At 49.0% G+C, this 21,668-nt stretch overlaps 1 protein-coding gene across 1 annotated transcript in view; it reads left to right on the forward strand.

Annotated features, from left to right (window-relative positions):
* Nucleotides 1-21,668, forward strand: part of Rptor (regulatory associated protein of MTOR complex 1) — a 338,384-nt gene that overhangs the window by 246,308 nt on the left and 70,408 nt on the right. The window contains exons 12-14 of the mRNA XM_077800527.1: nt 4,952-5,053; nt 11,498-11,581; nt 13,113-13,223. Of these exons, the coding sequence (XP_077656653.1) occupies nt 4,952-5,053; nt 11,498-11,581; nt 13,113-13,223 (297 nt within the window). The remainder of the gene's footprint in view (nt 1-4,951; nt 5,054-11,497; nt 11,582-13,112; nt 13,224-21,668) is intronic.

Below are 21,668 nucleotides of genomic sequence, written 5' to 3' on the forward strand. Positions count from 1 at the left end.
GGAGAGTTGAACACTGGTGTTCAATATTTTTATAGGCAGAAGTTTATTCCTGCCATTTTAGTTTATTTCTAATGTTTAGTAAAATAAACATTTCTCATCTGCTTGGCTACTCTTCAATGGAAATTTGTCCATTTGTGAGTTCTGGAGTTTGTTTTTTATTTCTTCTTTAAGTTCTGTAGTACTGGCTTAGGAGTGAGGAATTCTTTTAGTTTCTGCTTAACTTGGAAGAGCTTTATTTCTTCTTCGATCTTGAAGGATAGTTTTGCTGGATATAGTAGTCTTGGTTAACAGTTATTTTCTTTCAGGATTTAGAACACATCATTCCAAGCCCTCCTGGATCATATTAGAGTTTGTGCTGAGAGATCAGAAGTGATTCTGATTGGCTCGCCTCTAAATGTGTCCTGATTTGTTTTTTTTTCTTGAGGCTTTTAAAATTGCATTTTAATTATAATGTGTCATGGAGAGAGGTTTTTGTTTGTTTCTTTGTTTTAATCTTGTCTGTGTCTATTTGAGGTTCTGTATGCATTCTATATCTGGATGTTCATTTTATTCTCAAGGTTTGGGAATTTTTATATTATTTCCTGGGGAAGTTATCCATGCTATTAGCCTGCATCTCACAATGCTTTTCCATTTTGTTGATTCTTCTTACATTTGGTCTCTTAATGTCCCAGAATTTTTGTATAGTCTGATCATGGTTACTTATTTTCCTTTCTTTGGTACTGTGTGATGTTCAAGGCTGGCCACTTTGCCTTCCAGTTCTAAGACTCTGTCTTCAGCATGGTCTACTGTTTTAAAGAGACTTTCAACTGAACATTTTATTTGATTTATTGTGTCTTTTGTTTTCAAGATTTCTATTTGGTTCTTTGTCAATATCTCCATCTCCTTATTAAGTTTCTCATTCATATCCTGTAATGACTTCTTAATTCATTCAGTTGTTTTCCTATAATCTCTTAGAATTCATTGATTAGTTTTATAATCATCATTTTGAGTTTTTTATCTGGTATTTCATCCATTTTGGTATCTTTGAGTTCAGTTGCTGATAAATTATGAACTTTAGGAGGTATCATCTTACCTTGTTTTTTATATTTCTTGTATTCCTGTGTTGGGTTTTATGGATCTGTTGGGATGGATTTATCTTCCACTCTTATGTGTGAGCCTTTTTATGGCATGGCCTTCTCTTGCCAAAGTGTGTTAGAGTGATATAGATTAAAATCCCTCATTGTGCCAGGCATGCCTATAATCCCAACAGCTCAGGAGGCTGAGGCAACATGATTATGAGTTTAAAGCCAGCCTCAGCAACTTAGTGAGATCCTGTCTCTAATAAAATATAAAAAGGGGCTGAGAATGTGGGTCAGTGATCAAGCACTCTTGTGTGGGGTCAACAGCTTTTGTGTAATTCTGTTTTTGCTCTTGGCATGGATGTCTGTGATTAGGACCAATGGGCACCCTGTAGCTCTTCCTGCTTGGGGCCTGAGTATTAGTTTGGGTATTTGTCTCTTCTCTTCTTTGTATTAAAGTATAGCTGAAGTTTCAGAGTGGCCAATTTGTGTGCGGAGCAAAGTGTGCTATCTTTTGGCTGAGTTTAGGTCAACAACAGAGTCTCTACCCTGTGAACTTGTGGTGTCCCTGTAGGTTCCCAGCACCTCACAGAATAGGGCAAAACAAACAATAGCAAATATCAATACTAATAATATACAGCATTAAAATAACTATCCTGTGTCTACTGTGACCTCTACAGCACTAATTATCATGAAGACAGGAAGGTGGGGTCAGCAGTTGCCAAGAGCAAAATAGCAAATAACCATGAACTCAATCTGGCATTGAAGAAACAGCAGGTCCCAACTCTGCCGTCCACAGTACTAATAACCACATCGTGAATAGTGGGGGCAGGAGTGTGTAAACAGAACAGTTCTAAAAGATGGTAGAACACAGTTCATTAAGAGAAAAGGAAACGTGATGGGGAGGTAGCAGAAAGTTTAGAAGGTTCAATGTGAACAGAGAAAGCAGAAGAGTGACAGCTAGTGATGGCTGTAAATGAGGAGAAAAACTAAAGTGAGTAAAGGGGAGAAAAGGACAAGAGATCTGACTATTGGAGGGACAAGAAAGGAGAGAAACAGAAACACACCAAAATAAACAACAGGAAAAAAAAAAAAAAGAAAAAAGGGATTCTTAATGAAAACTGAAAAAATTGTCCCTACGGAGCTTGCCGATGCTGTCGATGAAATGGATGGTCACTGCGTTTGCCAAGGGTCTTTTTTCCCATTTCTTCTTGGCTCCTAAAAGGGAATCCCAAGCCACCCAGCAACAGATGCAGTCTTCCTCTAACCGCCATCTTAAATCCACCCACTCTCCTCCCCAGTGGTCTCGGTGCACCCCAAGACTGGAACGACCAGGTGCCCCAAGGGGCAAAGGTGCAACTTGTGCAGTCAGGGGAAGAAATAAAGAAGGTCCACATGCTCCTGCCCTTCTCAATGCTTTACACTCACATCATTCTGTCCAAGTCCACTCTATAGGTTCTTTTTTTGTTTTTTAATTGTAGATGAACACAATACCTTTATTTTGTTTGTTTATTTTTATGTGGTGCTGAGGATGAAACCCAGTGCCTTACAAGTGCAAGGCAAGTGCTCTATCACTCAGCCCCAGCCCCTTTATAGGTTCTTAATCAATAAAAGTGACAATCCTTAATGCTGGGCACTGCAATAGACAGAATCAATTCAGAGCAAGCGATTCTAAGTTAATTCTGTGCACTGCAAACACACTTCATCATGACAGACTCGTGACAGACATTCCCTCTGCATGCCAGCTCAAGTGCCAGATGGAAAGTCTCAAGCCTTAGGCCAGAAGTCCAGCAGAGGCGTGGTCACTCAGGCCGCAGTGATCAGGTCAGGAAGCAATGGAGGCAGGCTTCTCCTGGGGTGGAGCTGACGGCCAGCTGAGGAGAGGGTCCTAAGGAGAAGTTGCTGTTCTCACCAGGGTCCCGATGTGGCCGTGGAGTTTGAGAGCGGTGAGGATGATGCAGAGGAGCAGGCCAACCACGAGAAGAGTCGGGGTGTCAGTCAGGTCCTCCTCGGGCTCTCCAGCATGTGGGCATCGCGTCGGCTGGCTGAGTGTCTGTTCATTTGCTCCACCGTTTATGCTAAATTTCGGGGTTTCTACTCGCCCTTTCAATCCCTATTAGCTGTTACCAGGTTTCTCGGTGACATCTTTGTGTCAAGCCATCTGGTCTGGTGGTTTCCGCCCTTATCTCTCACCTCTGCCTTTATCAAGGTGAAGGCAAACGACAGTGACTTCACTCTGAGTTTTATCAGGGTTGTGGAAAGTGACTTATTTTATCAGGCTGTGCCTGGTGTCAATATTGGAGAGCTCCATAGGTATGCCTGGTAGGGACTTGCAGTTTTATTTTAAAGTGGAGTCACTTAGGCCAAGGCCCTTCTTAGATTAAGGCCCTCCTTACACTGAGTCAAGAGCCTTTGAAGAGGACCTCCCTGACCTTTTTCTTAGATTGCTCCCCCGTTTTTTGCTTTTTTAAAATTTTTCGGTAACATTTTATTGTAAAAAGTTTCAAGATGGAGCAGAGTTGGAAGAACTCTGTAGCAAGCATCCACCTCCACCTCCGAGTCCACCCACACTGCCCTCTCACACGTTTCTGCCTGTCTACCGCCTTCTGCAGTGAGCACCCACCCCCACCACCGAGTCCACCCACACTGCCCTCACGTATCCATCTGCCTGTGGGCTGGAGTTGGTACATCTTTTCACGTACTGCAAACTGCCCTGAGCCCTGGCTGTTCCATGCCCTTGGCTCCCCTGTGTGCCGGGTGTATGCCCATAGGCTCCCAAACAAAGGCCTGCCTGCCCACCTTCCACAGGTCTGGGCAGGGACAATGTCTTGTCATAGTCACGAGCCTCCCCTAGAGGCTGCCCCACCACTTCCCCACCTTCCAGCCCAGCCAGAGCAGCCCGAGGACCTCGGCTCCTGCAGGCAGGACAGGGCCTTTGAAAGCCTCACAAGGTCTTGGCTTTTTGTGCTCTGGGCGGCTTCCTCTGTGTTTGCAGGAAACCGGAACTCTCCGCCCCCCTCAGGAGAGGTCCCTCCGTTGGCACGTGTGCTCCTCTTGGGCGGAACTCTTCTTTCCAGTGCCAGGCATATTTGCCAAGGACCTTTTCAAGAATCTTGCTACATCATTTCTGGAATCAAAATTCTGCTTTGGGGAATAATTTCACCAAATTGGGATGGTGGGGAAGGGAGGGGCGCAAAACGTTAACATTTCAAGTGAAGATAGAGCCAGGGTAACTGGCTGTTCTTTGTGCTTCAGGCTCCACTGTACTCGGCCTGCACTGTGAGGGCCACTACAGGAACTCGAAGTGCCCCCTGGAGGTGGAAGGGACAGGTGTTCCACCTGCAGCAAAAGCCACAGCTACACCTGTAGGCCCCCATGCTAATGGGAGGTGGCCAGACTCGACCTCACTTTGTGTGGCTCTACCTCTCGGCCCACAGAAGCAGGCAGGACGTGGCCACCCAGGAAGGCTGCTGTGGCAGGGGCTGGGGGCCCAGGGGTTGCTCGTGTGCTGCTACTTGATTTTGATGCTGCTTACACAAGCATATTCAACTGGTAAAAATCCATCGACCTCTATGTCTAAGATACCTACAACTTTCTAAATGTATGTATGAAAATAAAACTTTAAAAAGGGCTAGTGCTGATTCACTTCACTGTGACCCTCCTGCCTCAGGCTCTGAGTCTCTGGACCACAGGCGTGGCCACAGGGCCCAGCTGGGCCCTCTCTTGCCCGTCTCTAGGCTGCTCACAAATCCTGCAGCTCTACCTTGTCTTTGGGCTGGAGCGTGCTGTGTCCCTCCCCTGTGTGGTCAAAGCCACAGAGTGAGTGCTCTGTCGACCCGTAAGGGTGCTGGTGGGGCCAAGGTCCCTAACTCATGCCTCTGCTCATCCCACAGCACAGCCCCTTCTTCGCTGAGCAGCTGACTGCGTTCCAGGTGTGGCTCACCATGGGCGTGGAGAACCGGAGTCCCCCTGAGCAGCTGCCCATCGTTCTACAGGTGAGTGGCTTCAGACCAGGCCTGGCTATAAGGCGTCTGATCACAGAAGCAAACCAAAGCCCAGAGTCCCCAAGGGCTGGTTTACCTCGGCTGCCTGCGTGTCCCCTGATAGCGGTTGGAATACCAGCCCTCTGTGGTGGCTGTGCTCTGGCCAGATGGTGCATAAATCACACAGATCCAACAGAAGACCTGGGAGCTGATTGCACATTTATTCCCAATGGGCTTTCCTAGTAAAGTCATTGAATTCCTTCCCCCACCCCCAAGAAAAGATAAATCTGAGGTGGAGTTGCCGCCCTCCCCTCCCATTGGCACTTCAGGAATTGATGAAGTGCTGGTGCCAGCAAGCTGCACTCCACCCAGGCTCCCGCAGCCCCCCCCCCCCCACACACTCCGTGGAAGCCAAGGTGTGTGGATTAGTCCTGTGAGGAGAGGTGGATGCACGGCAGATTACAGATGTGCCCCTACTTTTTTTTTTTTTTGGTACTGGGGTTGAACTCAGGGACACTTGACCCCTGAGCCACATCCCCAGCCCTATTTTGTATTTTATTTAGAGACAGGGTCTCACTGAGTTGCTTAGCACTTCGCTTTTACAGAGGCTGGCTCTGAACTCACGATCCTCCTGCCTCAGCCTCTCAAGCTGCCGGGATTACAGGCGTGGCCACCGCGCCCTGCCTTGATGTGTCGCTACAGATGTTCCTGTGAACTTCTTTAACTGGAGCAACACGGGCCCTGGAAGCCACCAGCTTTCCTTTGCCTGTGGGTCTGTCAGTGTTTTGCTATAAGAAATAGACACTTTCTGAGTGAGCCTTTGAGAGGAGAGGCCAGTCACTTATATGGCCTGTGTCACACTCACAGTAGATTGTTACCCACTCAAGCAGGATACCAGATTGTTTTGGTTTATTTGTTTTTGCAATGCGGGGGGTTGAACAGAGGTGCTCTACCACTGGACTGCATCTCTATCCCTTTTTATTAATTCTGATACATAGTGTCACTAAATTTCTAAGGCTGGCTCAAACTTGGGATCCTCCTTCCTCTGCTCCTGAGTCATTGGCACTACAGGTGTGCATCACCACACCCAGTTGGAAGATGAGTTTTGGGTGTCCAGCCAGCTGATTTTTTGGTTAAAAAGATAGGATAGGGTGGGAATACTGGGATTCATCACAATAGTGATATTAGAAAGATTTCTCCAAGCTCTTGTCTCAGCATGTATCTACTGGGTCCTGGTTGGGAGAAGCTGTTCTACTCAAGGATGCAGAATTGGCTGTACCCACTCCTGTCACCACAGAACCAAGGTCTAATCATAATATTTTTTGTAATCAGGGTACAGCGTTTGGATCTGGGGGGAAGCTGTGGTGATTGTCTGGGGGGTTGTGCCAGCACAGGACAGGGAGGAGGTCCCTCCCGTGTCCAGGTAAATCCAAGGCCCTCCAGGTGGAAGGGCACTGTTCCCCCAGGTGGGCTCAAGTCATGGTGCCACCGCCAGGCAGAGCCATGTCATGGGCTACCTGTGCAGGGACGTCCACCTTCCCCCTTCTTACTAAAGCTGCTAACCCCACATAATGGGCAGCATAGTCCGTCTTCACTGGACCAAAGCTTCCCTAAGTGGCTCCCACTTCTGCAAGGTCATTTAAAACAGGCATGGGTTTCTCTCTGTCATGCTGTGGAACACGGCAGCCCTCCCTTCTCTCGAATCTGCTCTGCCCTGCATCAGCCAGCTTTGGGGGTTTGAGAGATTATTCACCTGGCACAAAATGCGATTTCTCCTCATCTAGGACTTTACCCTGAGGGTGCCAGCCAGTAAAAAAAAGAGTTGGAAGGGTCCTATGTAAATGTGATAAAATGTAGCAATTGTCTGTTCGCGCTGGCATTACCAACCAGTGGGCAACAAAGAACTGTGTGTCATGTTTCACTGTAGATATTTTTGGTGCATTTTGTATATTATCACTGCTTTTTTTCTGACGTTATAAAAAAGAAAGCAAAAATAATTACTGTTCCCCTTGAAATAATTACTGTTCCCCTTTTGTGCTTTTAGATTAGTTTAAGACCATCCTGGGATAGCAAGGTGACCTATAAACAAAAAAGGAAACAAATTTTCAAAACAAAACAAAAATGCAGCAGTAACAATAACAAAACAGCTGGATGTCCAGTGGAGGCCAGAGTCCTCATTGAATGGGAAGAGGAAGTGGCCAGTGTTGGTACCAGGCAGGCGGTGGGTGGCCATGTTGGTTGTGTTGCTCCCCGTTGCCCTTGCTCTTACTCCTGCAGTGCAGTGGGGCGATGGTGGCCCGGCCCAAAGCGGGGGCTCCATGCCAAGTGTGTGAAACCCAGTTCTTTGGGTTTGCCAAATAACCCTCTTATAAATGGCCTTCTATTGACTTTTTTCCTAATGTTCCATTTACAATCCATGTCCCTCAGAGACAGAGAGGGCCTCTGGAGCCAACCCTGATGCCAAGAGAGGGGAAATAGCATCTCTCTGTGATAATTTAGGCATGCAGAGCAGCAGCCTCTTCATCACTGGGGAAGCCTCTCCCCCAGGCCCTGCCAGCCAGGATCGATGGTAAACTTTAACTAAGGAGGAAGCGAGGAAGAAGGTGGGAGCGCCCGAGGCCGGCTTCGTTCACCCAGCTGGTCACTTCCCCTTTGTTATTTGCCAGAGCCCACACCCTGTCATCTATAAATTTTCCTCTAGTGCCTTGGCAAGTCGGGCATTCTTAACTCAGGGAAGAGCTTTCTGTATTAGAAACTACTTGTTTATCAGATCCCCCCTACTTTTCCCATAAGCCAGAGCAAATTTTTTCCACCTACACCTCAGAGAAATCAGCTGATGGGCATCTAGGGTCCAGTGAGAGATTTCAAAGGCCCACAGATAATAGGTCAACATGGAAATACCACCTTTCCAGCCAGCCTCTGTCCCTTCTGTACCTTTCAAACTGCAGGTCAGCTGAGGTTGGGGAGAAAGGTGTTGCTTGTTCTTGAGGGCAGTTTTCTCCCCTCATCATTGCTGACCACTTCTGCTGACCACGGTCATCTTGTGTGGAGCTCTGGAATCCCACAACATTGCAACTCCATGGTGTACTGGGTCTTCTGGCTCTGCAACCTGCCTGGGGCTTACCATTCCTGTCTGCCTCCTCCCCAGGTGGCAGGTGAGCAGAGATGGCCCAGGTGAAAGAATGAAGGTCAATATTGCAGAAAAGGAGGACAGAGTGATTTCATAGGGTAAAACTTTTGTATTTCTACATGGACCTTGGAAATCAGTGAGAGCATTTCACGAGAACTCTGTTCTCAATGTACCATTTTATTTCAAATAAATATTGGGTCTGAAAGAACAGGGTTATTAGGTGACAGCAGAGAGCGGCCTAGGGTGCTGTCATCATGCACACTCTGCACACATGTGTGCTCACATACCTGTGCATTGACATGTGATGCCCCACAGCAGCCTGCTTCCTGGAGTGCCAGGCTGGGCCAGAACCTGAGCACTGACTCTGACACCTGGCCGGTGGAGTTGGGCTGCCTCAGCAAGCTCTGCTTTACCTGGTCTTCAGATAGCCACTCTTGGTCCTCAGTCTGGCTTGCCATGGAGGAGAAGAAAACCCCAGCAATGCCTCTGTTGACTGTCACTTATCTCTGTGATTGCCATACTTCCTGGGCTAGCCTGAAACAGGTACTGGGGCATTTAACCACTGGGCCACATCCCCAGCCCTTTTTATTTTTTATTGTGAAACAAGGCCTCACTAAGTTGATGAGGCTGGCTTTGAATTTGGGCTCCTCCTGCCTCAGGCTCCTGAGTCCCTGGGATGGCAGATGTGGCCACCGCTTCTAGCTTGGGTTTTTGTTTGTTTGTTTGTTTGTTTGTTTAAAGTACAAATACAGACCAAAGGAGCCACTCTATATTTTGTAACTAATTTTGATTTGTGTTTGGATTTATTTTTTTTAAATATATGAATCAACAGAAGAAAGAAAGGATATAATGTTTGAATAAAAAAAAAATACCATTTTTCCCAATACTTTTCATTGATGTTTATTTCCAAATAAGCATACATCATGCAGCACAGACTCCTGTGTTGCCCAAGGACTTCAGATACCACAGCTGGCCAGAAGTGGGCTGGCAAGAACTTACCATGGGCATCAGCACCTCAGGTGGCTCCTCCCAGCATAGGATGCACAATGTCAAGGACCTGCCAAGTGGTCTGCCTCCTCCCCCGGCTGCCCACCTCAGACCAGCCACCTGCCCTTCCCCAGATGCCTTCATCTTTCTCAGCTTCCTGCTGGAACCCTGTAATCCCTGCACATCACTCTCCAGGATATGGCTGCAACCTTCTAGCTGGGAGGGAAACCCTTCCAAAACCCCCAACTAGCTCAGACCTCTGCTTACGTACGCGTGTTGACAGCACTGCCCATCACCCCCATGCGCAGTGAGCAAGGCTGTTAGTGCTTGTCTCCAAGGCTAAGTGACTGACTTCCAGGGATCCTAACTGTCCCTGCTCACCGCCCCACTGCCCAGCATGGTATCTACACAAAGCAAGTGCCCCATAACACTAACTGGATGACAGCACATCAGAGGACAGAGATGCTGTGGGTCTGAGGGATTGGTACACATGTCCTCCAGCATAGACACCATGAAGGAAAAAATCGTTATAAATGACTCAACTTGGAGCTGTCCCCTGCAGCCTCTGCCCATGCTAGTGCATGCCACAGAGCTCCCACCACCTGCCAACTGGCCAGCTGTGGACTTAAGGCAGATGTAACCCCAGAACAGTGATAGGGAGACAGTGCATATGTGGGGTTTTCAGATACCTTGTCCTGAGTGAGGAATCAGTCTGCATCAGGACCTCAGGTGTCTAACAGCTTTGTGGCACACCAAGATAAGTGGTCAAAGTAATGTATGTGCTGATGAGTCTTAAGAAGGTGAAGTAAAATGTTCCAAGTTAAAAAAATAAATGTAGAATTGGAAATGTAGCACCATGTTAGAGTTCTTGACTGGCATGCATAAGGCCCTGAATCAAAGATTATTTTTTAAAAAATGTATAGAATTTTGACCTGGGTGTGGTGACACATGCCTATAATCCCAGCAGCTTGGGAGGCTGAGGCAGGAGGATCTCAAGTTCAAGGCCAGCCTGGGCAACTTAACCTGTCTCAAAAAATAAAAATGGCTGGGATACAGTTCAGTGGCAGAGCACTTGCCTAGCATGTGCAAAGCCTTGGGTGTCCTAGTACTGCAAAAAGAGAGAGAGAGAGAGAAAAGTAAAACTTTGATATAATAGAAAATACATACAAAATAGATGGCAAAGGGCACTCTCTTTTCATTTACTAAGAACTGTTTATCACTAGGAAAAAGTCAAACATTTAGGACTGCAGTTATGGCTCAATGGTAGAGTGCTTTCATAGCATGTGTAAGGCACTGGGTTCAATCCCCAGCACCACATAAAAATAAATAAATTAAATAAAGGTATTGCATCCACCTACAACTTTAAAAAAATAAATAGAAAAATAAAGGTATGTATTACTGCTTTACTAGAGAAATAACCTATGAAAGTAATTTTACTAGTTGTGAAAAATTTCAGCTTCAAAGGACAGTTTCACCTACCATATTGTCTTAGAGTAATAGCAATAATAATAATTTGGGTTAGCCCCAGCTTTAATCACTTAGTTTCATGAGGCCCTTGTGGGAGGGTGTTGTGTTGTCCTTGTTTCATAAATTGCCAAATTGGTCTCTGAGGTCAAGTGCCTTCCCAGGGCCACAGCCCCATGAGCTGGTACTGCTTGTGTGGAGGGCAGGTAGCCCCCCTGGCAAGTGGTTTGGTGACACAAGTACAGAAGCTTTGAAGGTGTCATTTTGCGTCTTAAGTTTATCCTAGGGGAGAAGCTCCTGTGGGTGTGCAGAGTCGTGCTGGTTAGGAGATTCATCACAGCATCATTTATAACAACATTTTATGATAATTTAAATATCTAGCAGTGAGAAATCATTTTTAGAAGCTCACGTTCGTTCATATAAATGAAATGCTGTGCTTCCGTTCCGAATGACTTGGCAAGTCATGTCCAGGGCTGTGGAGCCATGACCACCGTGTGTTCAGTTTAAGGAAGAGACATGGATATAGATATATATAACGTGTTATCCAGTTTGGGATCAGTCAGGGATGTGTGTGGGTCCAAGACAAATGTTTAGCAGTTGATAAACCACAGTGCCACCACTGAGTTACCTTTTCAAGTACAGTTGAAGTGTTCTGCTATTTTCTACAGTGAGCATATTTAACCCATGAAGAAGAAATAAAGAGTGTTAATCTAGGAGTCTTAACCTAGGAGTGTGAATTGTGGAGGACAGAAGGAACCAGCAGACAGATGGAAAGACAGTCAGGCTCCTGCTCGGAGCCACAGTCAGAGGCAGAGGCTTCCGGGGAAACAATGGAACAGTCTTGCCGTGATGCCCTTCTGTTCTTATCTTTCCAGGTGCTGCTAAGTCAAGTGCACCGGCTGAGAGCCTTGGACTTGCTGGGAAGATTTTTGGACTTGGGTCCCTGGGCGGTAAGCCTGGTGCGTGCTGACTGCCTTCCTTGGGCCCAGGGCTGGGGGGGTGGGTGGAGATCAGCTTCCACGTGACAGTCTGAACTTAGCCAGTGTTCTGGAAGGTGCCCCAGCCACATGATTTAGAGTGCATGCCCTCTGCGGGATGTCCAGGAAATCCCGAGGCCTTGGAGACCACCTCCCGTTCCTGCACAGCTGTTAGCAGCACCATGTTGGGTCTTTTGTTTCTGCTTTGCCCTTGTTCCCATCTGATGTTAGAATCAGTGCTGAGGGAGGAAGTGTTGCTGGCGGGGCACTTCTCAGGAGACCTGCCTGCCATTGCCAAGAGGCAGGGAGCCACAGAGTCACACGCATCCCTCTCAGGAAGTCCCTGAATGCTCATCACTGCCTTTTCATATTATTTTAGGCATAGTTCTGAAGTGCTTTTCTGGTTACTCATTCTATAGCAGAGTAGAAATGGCCATTTAAAGCAGAAGAGATTGGCATGAAGAGAATCAAGAAATGATCTGGTTTTGTTTTTCTTTTTCAACAAATATATCACAAGGAAAATTGGGGAAATTTTTACATTAAAAGAAATTCAACATGTATACTAAAAAGAACAAATTTAAAAATATGTAATGAAGAGAGATTCAAGAGACCTATCACCCAAGTTGGGCACGGTGGCACACACTTGTAATACCAGAGATTCCTCAGGCTGAGGCAGGAGGATTGCAAGTTCATGGCTAGCCTGGGAAATTTAGGGCCTATCCCAAAATAAAAAGGGTTGCAGATATAGCTCAGTGCTAAAGTGCTCCTGGGTTCCCCAGTACCCAGAAACAGGGACCTAGGAGACATTTGCAATATGTACGTAGATCTTATTTGGTTCTGTTTGCAAATAAAATTTTAAAAGTTGAAGTTTGAAAATTTATATTCAGTGAACAATTAGAAATTGAACTGGCCCGGGGATGTAGCTCAGTGGTAGAGCACTTGCCTAGAACGCACAAGGCACTGCATTCGATCCCAGCACTGCAAAAGAAATAAATAAATAAACACTGGGTGTTGCACATTATTAAAGAGCAGCTGTCCATTTTGAGTGACATACTGAGTGCTCACAAGCGTGTTGTGTCCAGCCTGCTTGAGAGCACTGTAAGAGGGGAGCAGGTAGGTGGGCAGAAGGAGCCAGGGCACTGGGCGGGCACACCAGGCTGCCTGCTGAGGTCCACTTCAGGGCTTTCCCTAATTGGGTACTGCCAACACAGTGTCATTAGTCAGCCGCCGTGGAAGAGGAGAGAGGGAGTCTACCAGTAGGAAGAATAACTAAGTGTGCACTCTTCCAGCACGTTGCTCCCTGGAGATGGCCGTCTCTAGGTCAGTCCTGGTCAAGGCTAGAAGTACTGACACCTTCTAGGAATAAAATCAGAGACGGGTCTACCTACAGGTGAGGCAGGCTTTAAGTGAGGTCTTTTGTTTCTGTCTCATTGGCCCGTATGCTGAGGTATTATCCCAGGGCTGTAGCCCATGAAGTCAGGCAGGGCCTCACCAACTGTCCTTCCCGCCCCAGGCCCTGTCAGTGGGCATCTTCCCATACGTGCTGAAGCTGCTCCAGAGCTCAGCCCGAGAGCTGCGGCCACTGCTCGTCTTCATCTGGGCCAAGATCCTCGCCGTGGACAGCGTGAGTGACTTCTGTCTGTCCTTTGGTGGGCAGGGAAACAAGGCCCTGAGTGTGGACCCCAGGCCACTCACCCTGAATGACAGTGGCCAATGAGCCTGGGCTGGGGCTGGCCCTCCTGCTGCCCTTCCTGTCCCACGTCCTACTCTACATGGCACCTAGCAGCTGGTCTCTGTCACCCCCGCCATCAGCTTACCTGTCCTGCTTCCCTTAGCACCTGTGCTTTGTCCTCCTACCCCCACCTGTCCTCAAGGCCATTCTCTGTGCCCCTGATGAAAGCTGGATGCACCTCACCGGCCTTAGCAGCCTTCCCACCAGGGCTCTTTTCCACTTCAACAAACAAGTGCTGGCCGAGGCCCCAGCTGCTACCACGGCTCTCAGCGTGGTCCTGGCCGAGGTCCCAGTTGAGGGTCCTTCTCCACTTGCAGCTGCCTTCTTCTGCTCTCTTCACATTGTCCCTGCTCCTCATTCTTGCTGGCCGGGCGGTCTCTTGTTCTCTCCACAGAGACCTGGCCAGGGCCCCTTTCTCAGAACTCCATGCCAATCTGTAGGTGACACAGAGGTCTGCTGTCCCATAGGCTCAGTCCTGTGGGTCAAGTCACATCACACAGGAGGTTTCAGAAGGAGGAGGGCTGAGTGATCCTATGGGTGGGGCTGCACATGTACCAATTTCAACCAATTTCAAGGGCACGTAGGATAGACTGAGGGGTGCGAGGAGGCAGAGGGCATGGGACTGCGAGGGGCAGGAGCTCTGGCAGCGACAGGCTGGAGACAGGAGGAAGCCTGCAGCTGGAGTGACGGGTCTGCTGTGTTACCAGGCTGTGGGGACTGATGATTTGGGAACAAAAAAACCCATAAAAACCAAGTCCTGGTTGAAAAAAAACTGCCTGGCCTCAGTGTAGAGTCAATTGCTGTGTAGAGATGGAAGGGGAGGGCAGCTCTGTCCCGAAGGGCGAGAGGGTGGCCAGGTGGCCCTGGGCCGCTGTTGAGGCTGGAGCCAGCGTGGCAGAGGCAGCAGCTCATTCAGACCCCAGTAGCAGCCTGCGGGCGAAGCCTGTCTAGGAAGGAGGCTGTTGAGGGTTGGGATTCCATTGGTGGTAGCCGTGAGGCCCTGGAAGGGATTGTGCATGCAGGTTCTGAGGCTGAGCTGCTGTCCTGGGGAGCCAAGAAAGAAGCACAGGCATGGAGAGTAGAAAGGTGAGAGGGCCTTGGCATCCAGGAGGTTCCAGAGTGACAGGTGTGCAGGGCACGGGAGGGATGTTACCCTCTGCAGGGTGTGAGGGACAGAGACATCCAGGAAGCAGCCTCCGTGCTGGCCATCTGCCTTCCAGGCAGCATGGGGTTCTGAGTCGGGCTGGAGCTGCCGTGGCACAGAGCCTGCGGGAGAGTGGAATCGGGGATGAGGTTGGTGGCCCGAGGGGCTATGGGGGCGGACCAGGCGGCTGGCTTTGCTCTTTAGCATGTGTTCGAAGCAGTAGTCCAAACAGAGTCCAGTTGAGGAACCGGGTCCACATTCCCAGCTGGACCTCAGTGGCCTCTGCGTGTGGCTGTGTGTGGGTGACACCTGCAGTAGGACTTCCAGCTGAAAGCGTTCCTGCCTCAGCCCTGTGGAGCAAGTGGGCACTTATGGCATAGTCATGGATAAGCAGGCACTCACAAGAGAGGCCCCGAGGCCCAGGGCTGCACGTGATCAGTGGCTGAGCTTGGCCCTGAGGCTTCGTGTGGAGGTGGGAAGGGGAGAACGCAGAAGCACCAGCTCAGATGGGTGGAGAGGTCGTGGTCTTGTAGCCCAGAAGGACCTTGCCTTTCCTGGGAGGCAGAGCAGAAGGGAGTAGAGGATCCTGCAACACCGTGTGTCTCTTGGCACCTGCTCAGCCCCTCTTCTCAGGCAGGTGTGTACCTGGATCTGACCTGCCCATCTGCCCGTCTGCCTCATTCCATTTGCCCTCTAGTCACCAAAGCCAAGACCCAGCGTCCCTCTTGGTCCCCTCCCTCTTGGTGGCTAGGACCTGCCTGTGCTCCACTGGAAGCACCCTCAGGCCACCTGTGGCCTTGGACTGGGCTCAGCTGTGCCTGCTGCACCCTGTTCTCCAAGCACTAGAGGCAGCAGAATAGATCAGCAACCACTCCAAGCCCAGTCTCTCCACCTGTGCTTTCTTCTTGAGGATCCTGTGCAGTGGCACCAGCAGAGCCACTAGCATGCCCCACTCCTTGAGCCCCACCAACAAGCCTCTGGACTGGAGTCCAGCCTGGCCCTGGGGGGCCCCTTGGCACCTGCTCAGACCCTCCTCTCATACAGGTGTGCCTGGAGACCCAGAGCTGGGCTGACCACTGCTGAGGCTGTGCTGAGGGGCTTGACGGGTGGACAGTCAGGAACCCCTGCTTCTGCTGCAAGTGCTGCCTTCACTGCATATCTGCTTGGGGCTGGGGCAGGACCTTTACTAGTGTTTCTTTATTGATCTTACACAGAAACTCTGTTGGACTCTTGATAGCTCTAATTATTTACCTGTAGGGTCTCTTGGACTTCTATGTAGGCCATCATGCTGCCTGAAACACACAGCCTGTGCCTCTCCTCCAGCTGTAGGGTCTCTTATTTTCTGGGCTAAGTGTGCCACCCCACACCCCAGGACTCTGGCCCTGCTGTATTGGAGCTGTGGCACTGCGTCCTGCAAGGCCCTGGTCTTCTGACCCCCTGATGCTAGAGCTGCCCATCTGGGCCAACTTGAACTTGGTTCCACCCTGACTGTTGCTGGGCCCCATGCTCTTTGCCTGGCTCTGACCAATGAATGCTTCTGTTGGTTCGATAATAACCAGAATAGTGAATATTTACATAATAAATAGAATCTTGTGTTTCAACAAAATATTTACCTTCATGTTCATTAAACTAACTTCAATGCTTTAGGAGATTGGTGACAACACTGGGCTTAGGAGTTGAGCACTGAACTTGAGCCCATCGCCCCATTTGCTCCAGCAGGCCTTTCTCTCCCACTGAGCCGCCCTCCACCTGGGTCCTGGCCGTGATACTCACACCGCCCTCCTCCTGCAGCCACCATGGGAAGCTGTTCTTGAGTGACGGCCAATAGGGACCTTCAGGGGACAGCATACAGATCCTATGTCTGCCCAGCCCAACTCTGTTATGGAGCTGTCCTTTCTGATCATTCCCCCGACCCTCCCTTTCACATTCACAGAAGAGCCCAGTCACGCAAACAGAGGGCTTTCCTTGGGACGTTGTGTTGGAGCTGTTTCTTTCCTACCCCCTTATCTTTGTCTTCTGTGTTGGCACTTTTAGAAATTTATTGGCACCATTACTTGTTACCTGGCCCTGATACCACATGGGAAGGCTGCTGGGTACGTGGAACAAAGCCCAGGGAGAGAGGAGGGCAGAAAAGGCCCCCACTGTGATAGCGGATGTGTGGCTGAGGACACTGAGCTTGGCCCACCTCCAGGCCTGCCAGTGCTGCATTAAACATTTAAGCCAGCTTTGATTCCCATGATTACCAGTCTCTAGTACCTGTTAGTGCCTAGAAGGAGGCTACATCTTTGTCATTTTGGGAGTGTCTGTGTCTGAAGACAGGTGGCCTGTCATAACTGCGCTTCACAGTTGTGTTGTCCCCGAGTTTGCAACTGACTGTCCTGTCACAGTGTGCAGGGAATGGAGTCTGAAATTGCCTCTCATTCCCATGTGGCTTGCATGGGCCCACGGACAGAGCTGGCCATCGGCTCAGGCCACAGTGCTTCTCTGAAGGAGCAGGGCTGGTGGTTCTTGTCTACAGCTGCTGAAGGAATTATCCTGTGCACCATACTGCCTGTGGCCCAGCGAGAAACACCCTCCCTGCTATGTTTTGCAGTGCCTGTAGGCGCCAAGCCCAGCGTGCAAACTGATGTGTTCCCCAGCTGTTGCACCTGCTCATGTAATAGTGATTTCCCACTGAGGGGCCTTTTGAAACGTTTCTGTTTGAAACTGACTCTCGTCCTTCTTCTTGGTAATTGCCCTGGTCATAGTCCCCAGAGATTAAAGTTCAGTGTGGGTTTCAGCAGTTGCTTCTCCTCTTCTCACCTCTGTCAGGGCTGTGTCGCTGGCCTGCTCAGTTTTCCCTGCCAAGTTCAGTGGCCCCCGAGTGACTTGAGTTTGCTCTCATGTGAATTGGAGGCATGTGAGGTCAAGGAGGCTGTCAGACCCCAGTGTTCTGAGCAAGCCCTGTGCTGGAGCCAGCCAGTCCCCCTGGCATTCTCTGGGAGTCTGAGAAGCTCAGGCCCCTGCAGGCTGGGCCGACTGGTGTCTGAGGGCTGCTGTCCACCATCTTGCTCAAGGCTCTTAGAGAACTCATGCTCTGGGTGGCGAGTATCTAGGTCCTCCAGAAGTGGCTGTGGGAAGAAGCAAAGAGGCCCTGAGGAAGAGGAACAGGCTGGACAGAACCACACACTCTTTGGTCAATGGGGCAGCGTGTATTGGTAGACACTGATCTGACACAGTGAGGCCCGGGGCAAGGAGAGCCTCTTCCAAGCTCTGAATTCTCCAAGGAATCCTATCCCAGAAGGTCTTCCAAAGTCACTCCCTGCTTCATGTCTCACCACCAGTCGGGGAGTCAAGAAGCAGTTCCATAATGAGGAGCAGGAAGTTAGTGTGCCACCATGTCCCCAGCTGTCAGTGTTGGGCTTGGCAGGCAAGAACTTCCAGATGTCGTTGGATGTCTGCTGTGCATATTCAAAAGGCTTGTGACAGAGCTATAGAAAGCACCCAGCTCACTCGTAGACATGGAAATGGCAGTCTGTGACGTGAGGGACAAACCCCTCAGGGTCAACAATGGATGGCATGTCACAGGAGAAAGTATCAGTAAAAACCGCCCAAACAGAAGCATGGTGAGAAGAGAGTTGAGAATCCAAGGCACGTCATGAAGTCACGTGGAAACCGCCGGAGATGTGACACAGTCAGAAGCAGTGCTGAAAGAAGTAATGGCTGGACACGTGGCCTGGCAGTAAGCAGCCCGGGCTCAATCCCAGAAAAGAGAGAGGAGGGAGAGAGGCAGGCTAAGGGTTTTTCAAATTTGATGAAAACTGTTAGCCCACAGGTCCAGGGAGCTCAGTAAACCACCAACCCAGGAAATGTGAAGAGAACTACATCACATACTTCATAGCTGGTGTTAAATTTTAAAATCCAAAAAGCAGTCAGTAAAGAAAGTGGGGGGGATAACGATAAGATCAACAGCAGATTTCTACCAGAATCAATGGAAAAACCCACGGGGGAGCAACATCTTTTTTTGTTTTGTTTTGTTTTTTGGTGCTGGGGATTTAACCCAGGGCCTTGTGCATGCAAGGCAAGCACTCTACCAGCTGAGCTATGTCCCAGCCCTGGAGCAACATCTTTGAAGCACTGAAAGGAAGAACTGTCAACCTACAGTTCTGTACCAGTGAAAATATCTTTCAAAGATGGAGAAAAACAGACTTTTAGCTGGGTGCAGAGGCACACACCTGCAATCACAGTGACCTGGGAGGCTAAGGCAGGAGGAGGACAGGTTCAGAGCCAGCCTCAGCAACTTAGCAAGATGCTGTTTCAAAACAAAAAGGGCTGAAGGTGTGGCTCACTGGTGGAGCACCCTGGGTTCAATCCCAATACTCTCTCCCCTCTAAAAAAAGATTTTTAAATAAAATATATAGACAGGAAAATTTTCACTGAAGACCTACACTGCTGCCATGTTGGACAGAGCCCTTTAGGCTGAAGGACAGTGTTACCAGAAAGAAGCAAGGATCTCTAGAAAGGAAGGAGAAGCACCTCAGAGTCTGTGTGGATAAATGGTGATTGTTTTCTCGCCACTTCAATCTCTTTAAGACATGATTGATTGAACAACAGTAACAGCAGAGCACTGTGCAGTTTATAACTGTGACATCAGAAGGTTAGGAGGAGAGGGGACAAAGGGGTCCTGTCGTTCAGCTTTTTACTTGGTTCTTTTACTTTGTGTGATGTCACCTGGAGGCAAGTTTTGAGAGTTAGGAATGGAGTCTAGGCTGGGGGCAGCTCAGTGGAACAGCACTTGCTCCTGTGCAGGGCACCGAGTTCCTTTACAAACAGCAAGATTCAGCCGCCATCTTGCTCCTACCAGAGCTGAGGAAGAACCAGCTGGCATTGAGGGAGAGGATTCGAAGTCCTGCCCGTGAACTCACACCAGAGAAGGAAGGAAGAGGGGGAGAACAAGACTAGACGTGGCACCTGAGAGAAGTAAGAGGGTAGGTGTGAGGCTGTCACACGAGCAGCCTTGGTGAAGAAGTCGAGGGACCGTCACTGAAAGGACGAGGGAGGAAAAGCTGTACGCTGCCCACCGAAAGCGCACTTTCACACAGCGGTTAAGTAAAGAGACGCAAGTGAGTTAAAAGTGAGGGGTGGGACAGATCTGTCCTCCACCACTAGGCTCAGGAGGGCCGCAGTGCCCTGCGATGGCCAAGCGCATCTCAGGGTGAAAAGGAGCCCGTCCATTGGGATCACAGTGTGTGCTCCCCCAGTAGCAAGGGCTCCTGGACACTGCGGCAGGATGGCAGGGGGACGAGGGAATTCATAGTTATAGTACCTCAGCCCTGGAAGGAGGAAGCAGGAGAAAGACCAGCACGGAGAGCGGGCTCCATCGACCTTCCCTGCACAGAGCACTGCACGGCAGCCACATGGGCTGGGGGGCCACAGCACGCTCCCCACCAAGTCGGACAAGTCAGATGTAGTGTGCTCTGCAGCCAGGTGCAGCGTTGGTGGGGGGGAAGGCTGCTAGACCAGAGGGCAGGCATGATGGTCCGTGGGAGAGGTGAAGTGAAGGGGAGTTTTACACAAGTAACTACGGAAATTGTAAATATGAGTACATACCCATAGCACATTAGAATAATAATCTGTTATTTCATGTAATGTGTGACTTAAGATTATGGACATGTAATCAAATGTTTAAATACATATACCTTTTATATTAAGATATAAAATCAAGAAAATATTAACATTTTTCAGAGAAACAATCATGAGGGAAACTTCTTAGATGCCTTTTTTATTGAATGAGATTAAAAATTCAACATAGCAAAATGTGTGGGTACAGCTGATAAGGGTTGAGAGCGGAGGTATTAGGGCTACTCACACACATCATAGGGAGAGTCGAGCTGTGGCCCCAGCTTGCAAAGACCTTAGTAAGAGAAAGAGAAAACCCAAAGGAGCAGGAGGAAGAAAGTAATCAAGACCAGGATAGAAATCAGTGTGAAAGGAAACAGAAGCAGCGTAGAGAATCAATTCAACTAAAGCCAGTCTTCAAACAGATCAATAAGATTGATGAGCCACACCTGCGAGGGAAACAGACCGGAGACACAGATTCCCTGTGTCTGGAATGACAGTGCAACCCCGATAGGCCCAGAGGCATTAAGAGGATGGGAGCAGACACCACGGACAGCAAAGCTCTGGAGCAGCCTGTAACTTTGACACAGGACTCAGACACATGCCTGGACACACTTCACTCCTTAAGAAAAGACAATCTGAATAGCACATGTCTGTTAAAGAAATCGAATTTGTAATTTAAAACTTTCCTACAAAGACAACTGCACAACCATTTGGTGTCCCTGGGAATTCTTAAGACATTAAGGAGGAGACGTGGATGGCACTACACCCCATCCCGTGTCATTCCGTCAGCGTTGCCTTGATACCAAACGTCAGAGACATTAGAGCTGCAGACACGCATGCTCTCGCAGCATAGAGAGCAGCCTCTCCACAGAGCCCCTCAGGCACAGGCAGCAGCTAACAGGAGGAGTGCAGCTTGACCTGTGAGACTGGCCACAGGAGCGCACTGGTGCCATGGCCATACCGACGAGAGCAGAGAACCAGCTACCAGATGAGAGATCCACCTCCAATTTAAAGAAGCAAAAAGCCACACCAGCAGTGGGAGGGACCCTCCCGACAGCACCTGCCAGGAACCTGCAGCCACAGCCCCAGCTCAGGGGCTCTGCCCTTGCCACAGCCTGCAACCCTGTCCCGCGCCTCCTGTCGGTACAGCTTCTGCTGTGTTTGCTACCTAGGAGAGCTCACCCCTGAGCCACATCCCCAGCCCTTTTTAGTTTTTATTTTGAGACAAGATTTTGCTAAAAGGCCCAGGCTGGCCTTGTCACCCATGAAGCTACTATGCCCAGCTGTTGTACTGGGATTTCTTGGTAGCACAGTGAGGCAAGAATAAATGACACAGATTGGAAAGAAGACACGTGACTACCTTTATTTTCCAAGAACATGATCTATGCAGAAAATTTGTTCAAATCTATTTTAAAAAGACACTGCAACTAATAAATAGGTTTAGTGTGTTTGGCAGTTCCAAGATCTATTTACAAATATCAGTTTATTTATATACACTGCTAATGAACAATTAGAAGTTGAATTTAAAATAGACATTTATAATAGCATCAAAATATGAAATAACTTAGGGATAAAGTCTGACAAAAGTACGC

Source organism: Urocitellus parryii, chromosome 7 (genome assembly GCF_045843805.1).
Source record: "Urocitellus parryii isolate mUroPar1 chromosome 7, mUroPar1.hap1, whole genome shotgun sequence".
NCBI lineage: Eukaryota > Metazoa > Chordata > Mammalia > Rodentia > Sciuridae > Urocitellus > Urocitellus parryii.